Here is a 12,178-nt window from a genome sequence, read left to right as displayed (position 1 = left end):
AGTTTAATTGTGAATATGCATATTTCATCAAATGATGCCAACAGCACTGGATGATTCTACTTCTTCCACCATCCTGTTCTTCCAAACACCATAATACACAAACAAGAAAATTTATCATCAAAAGACAGATTGCTATGACTTCTGGAAGCTGGATTTTTCCACAGTGCTATAGATACAAATAATGAGTTTGCCGTTAAGAAGTCAGCTGTCAGTCTCGTATTGAAGCAAAATCTTGCAAGATAGCTATCTGTTTGGTTTGCTCAAGGACAGATGAAACAACTTACAGGACTGAAGAGTGCTCAGCATGACTACTGTGGTATACCAGTCTTTTGACTAAACGAACACACCTAGTGTGCTACTACCACAGAAACATTAAAAGTGACCATAAATACAATTTTTTCTTTAAAATAACATCAGAGATACAGGCAATGCATGTGATACTAAGGAGACCTGAAATTTTCTAGAGACCTAGAACAGAGAAGCATGTGCTACAAAGCTTCTGGTACATTACAAAGTACACCACCAAAACTCCCTGCTTTGCCCTACAAAGCAGAGAGTTCAGTGACAGAAATTAACAGAAGTTTTCCTGTATATTTAAACTGTGCAGCAGCTGACTTCATGCTGGTAGACTGAAAACGTGAGTCCAGAACTGCTTCAGGCAGTATAGCCTAAAGCATTTGCATTTCTGTAGTATGTTAGACTACATGCAACAACACTCAAGAAAGGCAAACATACTTAGCTAGCATTGACCTATATACTGCACCTCAGAAGGTTGGGACAGGACTTGGCAGTACTACAACTGTATCACCGTGAGCAAGGGAAATTAAGTCACATTCACATCATCAGTTTACAGGACTCTGAACATCAATAAGGAAGTTGGCAGAATTATTTTTCTGCCTTTAAAAACAAAAGGCAGGCACCTTATTAAAATATCTACAAGTAAACTTCTGGTTTCTTTCTGCCAAAAATGCCCACACACTGGTAACTTGGAGAACCAAGCCAATAAACCAGAATCAAAATTATGATAAGTACTATAAATCCTACCTCTGCTTGCACGGGAATATTCAAGAAAGTTAAATTACATTAATGTGCAATCATGTGCCAAGAGTCTCCAACTGAACACCAGCTATAGTGTTTCATCAATGCCACATCAAAAGTGTCATTCCCCTCTTTTTACATAAAGAACTTACAAAATCAAGCTAAAAAGTGCCATAAGTTCCTATATCAATTTATGAACAGACTATAAACCAGCACAGGACTGAGCTGTCTTAATGGCACTGTAGGATAACATGAAGGAAAAAACTGCAACTGCTAGTAAAAAACAGCAGGAATTGTGGGCTGACAAGTATCAGGCAGTGTTTAGCTCTCCTTCCACAAGCATAATTATTCTTTTGTTGGCACTTCACCCTTGCTCCTCTTTATATCTTCCAGTCTGCTTTGGCTATCAACACATCTGAGTCCCAGCCAGTATCATAAGAGACTGAAGTTCTCACCTTAGCATACTGATTTGGGACACTGCCAAAGAATATTGGGTTAGCATCCTATCTCACAGAAGTTCTGCTAAGACTATGAGAAGAGCACAGTCTTGGTTGTGCCTGGACTTCCTTGCTATCAAACAATTAAAGCATTTAACTTGGTAAAAAGATGCAATAAACACATACACTGATTACTTCAGAAGTTCATGCTATTTAAGTATCCAGACTAAAAGACACTGACATTTTTATAAGCTGCTCTCATACCTTTATTAATTTTAAGGACTTGCTTGAGGATAAGCAATTGGAACTACTTGTGTTTTGTTCACGTTTGTTTTTGGTTTTGTTTTGTTTTGTTTGGTTTTTTTTAATTTAAAAAAGTCTCGGGTTTACTGCTATTTCAGAGCCACGTGATGCACCAGAAAAGAAAGAACAATTTCTTTCCAGTTTTGTGGTGGAATTTGCTAAACCAGTGATTTTCAACTTACAGCCTACAGACCCAGAAGTCCCTGAATTACTTCTTAAAGTTCTGGGAAAAATAATTACAAACCACAAAGCTGTCAGCAGTCTTAAACTCACCCACACAAGGATTTAACATCTGTAGGGGTGTCCGCAAATTCAAAGAGATTGAAAAGCTCTGGTCTTTACATATTTTGAAGACACCAATAACTGCACAGCATACCACAAACAGAAAGCTGGAATAAGCTATACAGACAACTCTCTTCAGCTTTCCTTACCTGAGGATCTCAAAAGCTTCATTGTGCCTTCCAAGGCAAGTTCTTAAAACCCTTTCCCACCAGGCCCACCAGAAATAGGAAAATGACCAGGAGAACACAAATACAGTGTTTAACCAGGTTAGGCCCCAACCTTAGTCAGAGATTATACTGTAAACAGACAAGACCTAAAATCCTAGATGCTATTGCTCCAGAGAGACTCCAGTCCCACTGGACTGGTACCTGCAAAAAGCAAGCAGAGGTTTTACTTAATGCAAACAACGCATGTGAAGGACTACATTACCTAGAAGTAGAATAAGTTGTATTAACTAATCCAGTTAAAAAAAAAAAAAAAAAAAAAGGCATTTCAGAGCACAAAACCTTATTTTGGTCAGAAATAAAGAGCAACAGTTGGAAACAATTATTCCAAGTTCAGTTACACATCTACCAGTTTTACCACCTGAGAGAAAAGGCAATTAGAGTCTCTAAAATTGAGGAAATGTTAGTGAGGAGAGCTTTGATGATGCGGCTTGCTAGTGGAAAAATACAGGTAATTTATTGCTTAAAAAACACAGGAAGTTAGAGACTGTGTGTACACTTGGGCAGGGAAGAAGGAAAGTGAGATAATGTGTCATAGTACAAATATTTTTAATCCATAATCTTTGCTATCCAGTAGAATTATGCCTGTTGACTCCAAGGCTCAACTTCTGAGGGTGCTCAGAGAATAAACTGGATGGATGGATCATGACAAGAGTTTTTCAGGCTGAAAGCCATCTCAATTAAGAACAGAAGATAGGATTGCTTCAGTTCCAACTGAATCCAAATATCATTCCATTACAAAAATATTTTATATAACGTAACTTTTTGTTAATAATCTGAAAACACCTCCCCATTTGTTTTACCCATACTTCCTATCAAGATGCCCATCACTGCTGACACAGTGCCTCCCAGGCACCTTCCATTTCCAGTTGTTAAAAAGACATTGCAAAAGCAAGGCATTCAGCCACAACTAAAGAACCCCAGCGAGAGGTCCTTCTGACAACTTCACTCTTCACATATCATGAAGCCTTCACTTTAAAAAAAAAAAGTTTTGTTTGTGCTTTTTCGTTGTTGTTTGGGATTTTTTGTTTGTTTTCTTTCCAATGTAAATAGGCAGAACAATTTGCTTCCTTCCCTCTGTTGCTAGGCCTTCAGAATGTCTATCGCTCCGTGCTTCTGCCAGAACTCATGCTTCTTGCTATGCCCATCAGCAATTATTCTGTTAAGGTCTTTACAACAGCACATTGAACAGGCATCTTCTAGGACTGAACTGCGCAGAAACTGAAGTCTGCCTTGTAAATTAAACTGCAACAGCTAACTAGATGTGTCACATACATGTGGTTTCAGTGTCACAGTGAATGCAGTGATATTAGAAGTACAAGAAGACCCAGCAATTGTGAATGACATTTAAGATCCACCAAAATATGAACTAAATTACATCTGTTTTGCAGTTCAGACGCAGGTAAAGAAGTGAAGGTCTCAAAGTTACACCTCATGTTTCTTCCATACCTCAAGCTTGCTTTGATCATATTTTTCCTCTGCATACAAGCACAAATTTAAACCTTAGCTAGATGGATGATGCACTGGTTTGGATTAAGACAGAACATATTTTCAGGGACGATGGAAATTCGGGCAGCTGATAAGGTATTCATAACTTCCTTCCATTTAGGATTATTTTTAGAAAAAAATATAGCAAGTTAGCTATTTTAAATTAACTGGCAAGGAAGCAGTTACTAGAATTTAGACTTCTGCATTGTATCTGAGAGTTAAGGACCCCACTGCTAATGAAGCTGTCACAACTCTGCATTGTTATTTCAGGCTTTCTGCAGAATACAGTGCAATGTCTGCATCAGCTGCATTCATGTTTTTAAGGCTATAACTGTAATATCAGGATAGATAAATGAATATTTCTTTTAAGGAACAGATAAGGATCTGAAAGAAGTAGTTACAGAAAGACATACCATACTGAGTCTTGATTATATTTCTTCTGGCACCTATGTTTTATTTACAAATGGCCACTAAAGGACCAAGAACTCTTGGTGAGCACCTAAGTCAATGAAATGAAATGTAACGTGTGACCAAAGAGCTACTTCTTTTGTTTTAAAGGCTACCTGCACCCAACTGGAGCAAATGGTAGGGTTGGTCTTCATTTAGAAGTTCCATCAACTTCCAGATAGATATATTCTTAGCTAAATGAGTAGCAGCATAACTTTCTGTGTGACAAGTTTACACACTTACACCCACCTAGTTTATTTTTCTTCCCAAGCAGGAATTAGCTATACCAGAAAAAGGAATTACATTCAGTGATACAAATACTCTAAAAGCCTTCATCACTTCTGCAATGAAAACACCACCATTCTTTAGCATAAGCATGTTCTGCGCAAGATACAATGCACAAAAAGATGTAGAAATAAGAAGCTTACCTCAAAAAAAAAAAAAACTTTGGGCTCCTACTTTTCATGTTTGTATTCATGCTGCATTTGAAACCACACTTCCACTTAAGTGGCTGCACATGTTTGACGGGCATTCTGCAACTGCTTTCTTGAGAGACTTAAAACTTACTTCTCCCATAGACTTGAAGACAAAAGCCAAACAGGTTACACAGCAACTCTGTAAATCCTTTTTATACCTGCCACCTTACTTACACAGCTAACACAAAACCGTAGTTGAACTATGTCTGAGATACAGTGCATGTAACTGGGTAAATAGCATACTTGTCATGAAGCCCCTGGAATACCTTCAGCATCCTATACCAGCGAATATAATGCAATTTGTGTAATACCCATCTCTTTCCTTCATTTTAAATTGTACATTACATTTCAGATTTGTTCTGCACTTTCTGTTCAAGTAAAGTCCTAATAGTATACCTCATCGAGGACAGGGAGTATGCTGCTCAATTTCTGATCATTCTGGCTAGTTCAAGTAACAGCTTAATGACTTAAGGAAATATAAGTACTAAAAGAAGATTCACTGACAAAATATTTCATTACTGTTATTATAACTACAGAGTGACATCTGATGCCATTGAAGAGGTGGAATATGTATGAGGGTGTCACGGAGGCACCCCGAGGCTAATTTAAGGGACAACAGGGTCCAAAACAACTTTTTTATTAAACCGGTGAGAAACAGGGTTTTAGCACTCCAAAAGTGACTTAAATATAGGTTCGGGCATCAGTTGAGGAAAATTATTAAGGGGCAGCAACTAGTACAACAGGAGGTCCACAGTGTGCATGCACGTGGCTTCACCCAAAACAATGCCGGAACCACCCCCGAGTCCCAGAGGAGTACACACTTGCCTGAACACGGTGCGGGATTATTCTTAAAGAGATACAGGTAAAGCGTACGCTCACGATTCCGCGAGGGTAAATTTATAATACACTCGCAATTCTGCGAGGAAATAAGGTTACACTCGCGGTTGTGCGAGGAAATAAGGTTATACGTGCTTGTACTAAGCACGGGAAGTCACACGTGCATATGTGCACGGAAAGGATAAATATACTCGCAATCTTGCGAGAAGTTTTACTCACACCCGTGGCGGCAAGGCAAGCGGGCTCTCCATCCCGGGGGGTCTCGGCAGCAGTATCTTCAACTCGTGCTCCGAGAGACTGGCGACAATGGGCCCAGTCTCGACGAGAGTCCCGTTTTTATACTGGCTGATCAGACCTGACTGTAGGCATTCTAGAAGCTTCTCTGCACCCCCACACCGTGTGTGGGGTGCCCCTGAAGCCTCCAAACATCCCCCACACTGGTCACAGGTGCCCAGCGGCTCACTGGCTCCTCGGCAATCCCTTCTCCTAATGGCCCTGGCCAGGGTGCTCTGGGCCAAACAAAAGAAGTTGTTAGCTTCAAGTAGCAGAGAGAGGGAGATGTGCCTACTGCCTCCATACTGAAGGAATGGGGGGAGAGAGGGGGGGTTTGCATTCTGCCACAGAGGGATAGATAAGAAATATCAAAAAACAGAGTTAAACAAGGCTATGTATGGGATCGCATCTGTATCCTACCTGAAGACAGACACTACTACTTTTGAATTATTTCTAAAGATTTGGGATGAGCCCATCCAGAATCCACTCTCCCTCAAAATATTTGTGCAGATGGGCTGATTAAAGGGCAGCTTTCTGCACTGGGATATTCATACATGATCTTGCTGCCAACAGTGAAGAGATGTTTGCAGCATCGTTCATTACAGCTGTACTGCATCAAGAATGCCTTCGCCTTAAAACAAACTATTATTCGAGGAACTTGATGTTACTGTCTTAACTGCTTTTTTCATCTTCTCTTCAGTTAGTAGTAAATCCCTAAAACGGAGGGAAACACCACACTTTGTAATTATCCATACTGCTGCGTGATACATGTTACCCAACTTATAGGCAAAGCCTTTTACAGCTGTGCAAATAAGACCTTCCCTTTAAACTCTAACAGGTTTTTAAAAGTCTTTTTATAGACATACAATAGTAGGAACACACTTCTATTCTCAGATTTCCGCAGGTTCAGTTTGGACTTGGGCAACCCTGTAGCTCAGATTCACTGCCAAAGGCAAACCTCTTTCAACTGCACACATTGCATAACAAAATATCAATTTTATTTTTTTTAATATCCTTGTAAGGTCTCAAGTATCTGATCAAGATGTGAGATTTTTGTCTAATGATGCTACACACACTACACAAACACCAAAAGACACCATTCTTTAATAATGCTTCGAAGTAATTTCTCCAAAAGGTAGTAAGCACCTTTCTAGTAATCAATAAGAATCAAGTATTAAGTTCAAAGTAAAATCCCAAGTACTTTAAGAGTTATCAGCTCCCTTTATTCCTCTCCCACTCTCTTAAAGATAACACTAGAAATGCAAGAATAATCCAGCCTCAAATTCACATCATTAGTCTATCCCCATATTCTTCAGGGCCATTCTGTCTTTGGGTAAATCCACAGATTTTTTTGGGGGAAAAAAAAAAAGTTTCTCTACATTAGTTTTCATCACTCCATTATGAAGTTAGCAACCACTGCTATAGAACATTCCTAAAAATCTTCTGAAATCCTATTAAGTTGGCAGTGAATAAGCCAAGCATACCTTAATGCTATAACAGCTCAAGAAGTTAATGAATAACAGCAGCAGGTAGCAGTGGAATAATACAAATCAGTGAAGATTAAAAAGGCAGCCCACAAGACATACTTAATCTAGTTTTTCACTGATGACACACACAAACATATTTCTGACTACAAGCAATCTAGAGGTTTTCTTGCCAGAGTGTCAGTAAGGGCATTCAACAGGTCAAGCACCAGTTCACTCAAGCCCACATTAAAATTGACTACCATTAACAAAAGTCCCACCCATACAGACATAAGTGTTTGATACAACTTGCCTCAAAGAAGCTCTGTGAGCTAAACTATGTTTGTCATTAGAGCTCACAAACCAGATACCTCAGCGTATCAGTAAGGCTACATGGCAGAAGTAGTTTACTGTAGAAATTTATATGAGAAGAAAAACACTACAATGAGGGAAAATACCTATAAAGTATGAAACTCGAGAGATAAGAAACATGCAGAGATGAAAAAGCACAGGAACCTACAAGGAAAGCAAGCACATCTGCTGGTAATCTTACAGGCTAGGGAGAGCAGAGAATATTAGCATCAGAGATGAAGGGACTTTTAACACAGTAAAGACAAAAATAGTTTTCACCCATGTGATATTCTTATATCTACATTCTATATCTATATTCTACATTTAAGAATGTAGATTTATTTTTATACTAATAGGTCAATGTGAAAACACACACCAACTGAGAGAGCATGCGTAAAGGGACAGGGAAACAAGCAATAAAATGAATAAGTCCATGGCAAAGCCAGCAACATAGACTAACGGGAGTTCTATTTCCACAGTCAGATGCTGCTGCATCTAATCCACTAAAGGAGCCTTTGATTACCGACATCTGTCACACACACCAGATACATTACTTACCTTTGGCTTCATCCTCCAAAGATTGACGATAAACCAGACAGAAGGCTAACACCAGTTGTGGAACCTGCCTTCAGTCTTACTCTTACACATCCCAGTGACACATTATGTAACTTGGCACCAATAAAGGAACACAGAAAGCAATCAACCACTCAAGCAGGAACCAGTTGTGTAAGTACAAATCTATTAATGAACTGAAAGACAACAAGCTTCACATTTGAATCCCTTACAAATTCCTGTACATGTCAGTCAGGGGATGATCCTCTTTGGTAAAGTTCAATAATTAAAGCTAATATGAGAATTAAAAAACAGACCTGCAAACTTGCCACCTTTTTTTCCTTCCTTATTCTGAATTAGTTCCAGGATTTGTAAAGAACTCCTTGTTTACTTCTCTCAGGAGAAATGCAAGTTAATCCATTAAAATGAAAACAAAAGTGTTACAGAACAGCTGACATACACTACTTAAAACTCCAGGAATACAGAGCACTTGTCATGGCTGCAATTCATTCCAGAACATGACCAATACTGGAAGAAAAAACAACTATTGCTTTCTTAATCCCTAATCTTCATAGAACATACAAATTTTCTGGTGAATCAGCCTGGAGAACAAGCTTTAAGCAATATGTAGTTTTAAACAATTAATCAGATAAATCAGTATTAAAAAAAAAAATAGAAAAAAAAAAAAAGAGAAAAACAGTACAAGGAAACAGAAACCTACAAAGTTTTTACTGTTCATCATGGTAGTTTTGCAACCAAGTACAGAGTTCTCAAATGACAGGACTGGGCATCTGAATTTTCTTTGGTCATCTCATAAAGCTTCTTAATACTTCTGTCAGTCCTCTAGATGCCAAGAGAAGACATCTTCAAGTCTTACAGCTCACAACTGGAAGTTCTTGATTACTACAAAATACTGGTCAGCAGAAGCAGAAAGACACCTAAGTTCCCCTCTTCCCTCTTGCAGCTGTTAAGTCTCTGCAGTGACAGTAACCCAGCATTTGTCAGCCTAGCTGAATTCACTACAATTAAGTTACTGAAGAGTTAACACAGAGTAAACCAACTTCCTGCCAGATTGAAAATATATGTCATGCCTAGGCCTGACTATGAAGGTGCACGCATTATCCTCATCCCCCCATCCCACTCTCACAGGTACAGGCACAAACATGAAGTAAAGCTGGAAGACGACAAACCTGGTTGCAGAGCACATCACTTGGTCATGTAGTCTCTGAAATATACTATAGCATTCCACTATTACTTTGGACTCTATTTTTATCAAAAAACTTATGAGAGTTCCAGTTCTGTTTCTCAAAGAACACAAAACTGACTGCCTAAAATGTAGAGCCTCATTCAAATGTCTAGTGCAGAGACACTGCCCCTACATTCTAAGAGTTAGGGCAAATCGAAGTACCATATGCAGTCATAGCCTATCAGCTGATTAGACAAGAGCTTCTGCACACAGAGGTATCAGTGACCACATGTAGCTCTTCAAACATTTCCACCACAAACAAGCCACACACAACCTAAAAATCACTAGCCTAGGCCATTAACTCTAGGCTGTGTAAGATTGCCAGCAGAGTCTCTGACAGAACTCACTCTCTTCCAGTCCAGCTCATGGAAATCTCAGTGCAATTTCACTTCAACCAGCCCTTCACCTGACAAACTGCATACTCCCAATCTGCCCACCAAGTGACACAAGGCATAACTTCCCAGACAACATGGCACAGACAGCATCAGCCATTTGCCCCAAATTCATTCAGCAGAAGCTCACCCTGCCTTTGGACAGAGATCACCTTTGCCCCCAGGAGCACAGCAAACTGCTGCAGCTTAAATCCAGAGCAGGAGACCAGTTACTGCCACCAGCAGCACCCAGACCTCCAACACCAACCTTCACACCAGGCAGCAATCACTACTGGCACATCCACCCAAACACTTGAGAGGGCAACTGCCCACAGCACCCACACTGTGCGGGTGGGGGCACCCTCCCTCTCGGCACCGCCTCCCCACCGCCAACCAGGGCGCTGCCCCTCACCCTTGCGAAAGGGGCGGGAGGGGAGGTGGCCTCTCACCTGAAGGAGCACGGCCAGCAGGACGCACAGATACACCTGGTAGGGCCCCATCTGCCCCACCAGCGGGAACGCCTCTTCCACCTCCATCCCCCTCCCCGCCGGCCGCACAGCTCCGAAGAGCGGCCGCCGGGCAGCGCATCCCCGGCCCCGGGGCGGGGCGCGGGGTGACGGCCGGGCCCTCGCGGAGGAGGAGGAGGAAAGGGCGGGAGGTGCGAGGTGGCGCCCATGCGCAGGCGCAGGGGAAGCGGCCCGCCCAGGAACGCATGCGCAGCCTTCCTCCTTTCCCGGCACCTGCCAGGGAAGCGGAAACGCAACGGCCGCCGCGTTGCCATTAGCGCACGCGCACGTTCCTCATTTAAATGGAGGGGGGGGCGAGGGAAGGGAGGCTGGCGTGCTCCTCTGGCTGTTATTGGCCGTCAGGAGCGGGGAGGGGTGGGGAGTGTGTGAGGGTTTGGGAAGCGGTGGAGCGTGAGGCGTTTGCGAGTATGTGTGACAGCGCTGCCAGGCGTCTGTGCGAGAGTACCGTGAGGGGGTTTGTGAGGGGGGCTCTGAGATGTGCGTGCGGGGGTGTGGGGTCTGAGAGGGCTGCCCCGAGGAGGTTTGTGAGAGCAGTGCGAGGTGCCTGAGGAGGCGTGAGAGGCCTGCCGGGTGCGTGAGGGGTGCTAGGGGGGCAGCGTGGAGGTGCCTTGGGCGAGTTGCCGACAGGGATATGGACGTTAGGCGGAGAGGGGTGTGTCATCATAGGGTAGCGCAGCTCCGATCGTAGTTGTTCAGCAGGGAAGGTGTTAAGGCGAGGTTGTAGCGTGGAGGGTGTTGGTCTCTTCTCCCAAGTTGCAAGTGATAGGATGAGAAGAAATGGCCTCACTTTGTGCCAGGGAAGGTTCAGATTGGATGTTAGGAAACATTTCCTCACGGAAAGGGTTGTAAAGCCCTGGAACAGGCTGCCCAGGGAAGTGGTGGAGTCACCATCCCTGGACGGGTTGAAAAGATGTATAGATGATGCTCTTAGGAACATGGTTTAGTACTAGATTTAGGTTGTGGTTGGACTCTGTGATCTTAATGGTCTCTTCCAACCAAAATGATTTTATGATTAACCCTGGATCCTTGATTAGACCAAGGCAGCATGCTGGGCCCACGGGCTTGGCAAGAAAACTGCTCTGAGTCCATGCTAGTGAGGTAGTTCTGGGTTTTATGGCATTCTCCATGCAGCAGCTTAGCTCTGACCCAGTTTTATCAGAAGAGCACAGCTAAGTTACATTCTGTGGTCAGTGGGTTTGCGACTTCATTGTCCAGTGTTAGCCCTTTGGCTGGGAAGCTGTACCCACACAGTGCATGCTGCTTAAGCTCTGTAAATTAATGCAAGACCCCTAAATGCTGACATACCTCAACTGTGGAATATTCTGTAATTATACTCCATAGCATATCTGCTGATAGTTGGGAGGGGAAAAAAAAAAAGCCACAAAACCAAATTTGGTGTGATATTATTATGTAGGTGCCACTAGAGTTCAGTTCTAGACCTACACAAATCTTGTTCTTGATTTAATGCCTGGTGAGGACATATCTCTTTCAGTTACAGCAGTCTTCATAAAATTGGTTGTAATGTGTTTTATGAAAAATATTTGTCATTTATTTGGGGAGCTTTTACTGTGAACATATAATAGAAGTTCTCACTTAGAAGAAATGGGGCTGGTTTGTGAAAGAAGATGAACAAAAGGGAGATTAATACATCTCTGAAATAACATTAATGCAAAGTGGCAATGAGCTCTTCACAGTCCATTTTAATTCCACCTTTACAATAAAGCTCCAAGAATATGAAGCAACATAGATTGTTGAGACTTTTTTACCTGGTGGTACCAAAAAGCAGCAGCAGCAGAATCTTTATGCTTGTAGGTTTTACTGTATGATGAACAGCTGAAGGGAAAGGAAGAGTTGTGTCATGAG

General features: G+C 41.9%; 1 protein-coding gene across 1 annotated transcript in view; it reads right to left on the bottom strand.

Annotated features, from left to right (window-relative positions):
• Window positions 1-10,445, bottom strand: part of SLC22A15 (solute carrier family 22 member 15) — a 46,312-nt gene extending 35,867 nt beyond the window's left edge. The window contains exon 1 of the mRNA XM_065845166.2: window positions 10,238-10,445. Within this exon, the coding sequence (XP_065701238.1) occupies window positions 10,238-10,324 (87 nt within the window). The 5' untranslated portion in view covers window positions 10,325-10,445. The remainder of the gene's footprint in view (window positions 1-10,237) is intronic.
• Window positions 10,446-12,178: the final 1,733 nt, after the last annotated feature.

The sequence above is a fragment of the Patagioenas fasciata genome, chromosome 1 (genome assembly GCF_037038585.1).
Source record: "Patagioenas fasciata isolate bPatFas1 chromosome 1, bPatFas1.hap1, whole genome shotgun sequence".
Taxonomy (NCBI): Eukaryota; Metazoa; Chordata; class Aves; order Columbiformes; family Columbidae; genus Patagioenas; species Patagioenas fasciata.
Note: the sequence above shows the minus strand (reverse complement) of the source record. Positions and strands in the feature narration are given on the sequence as shown.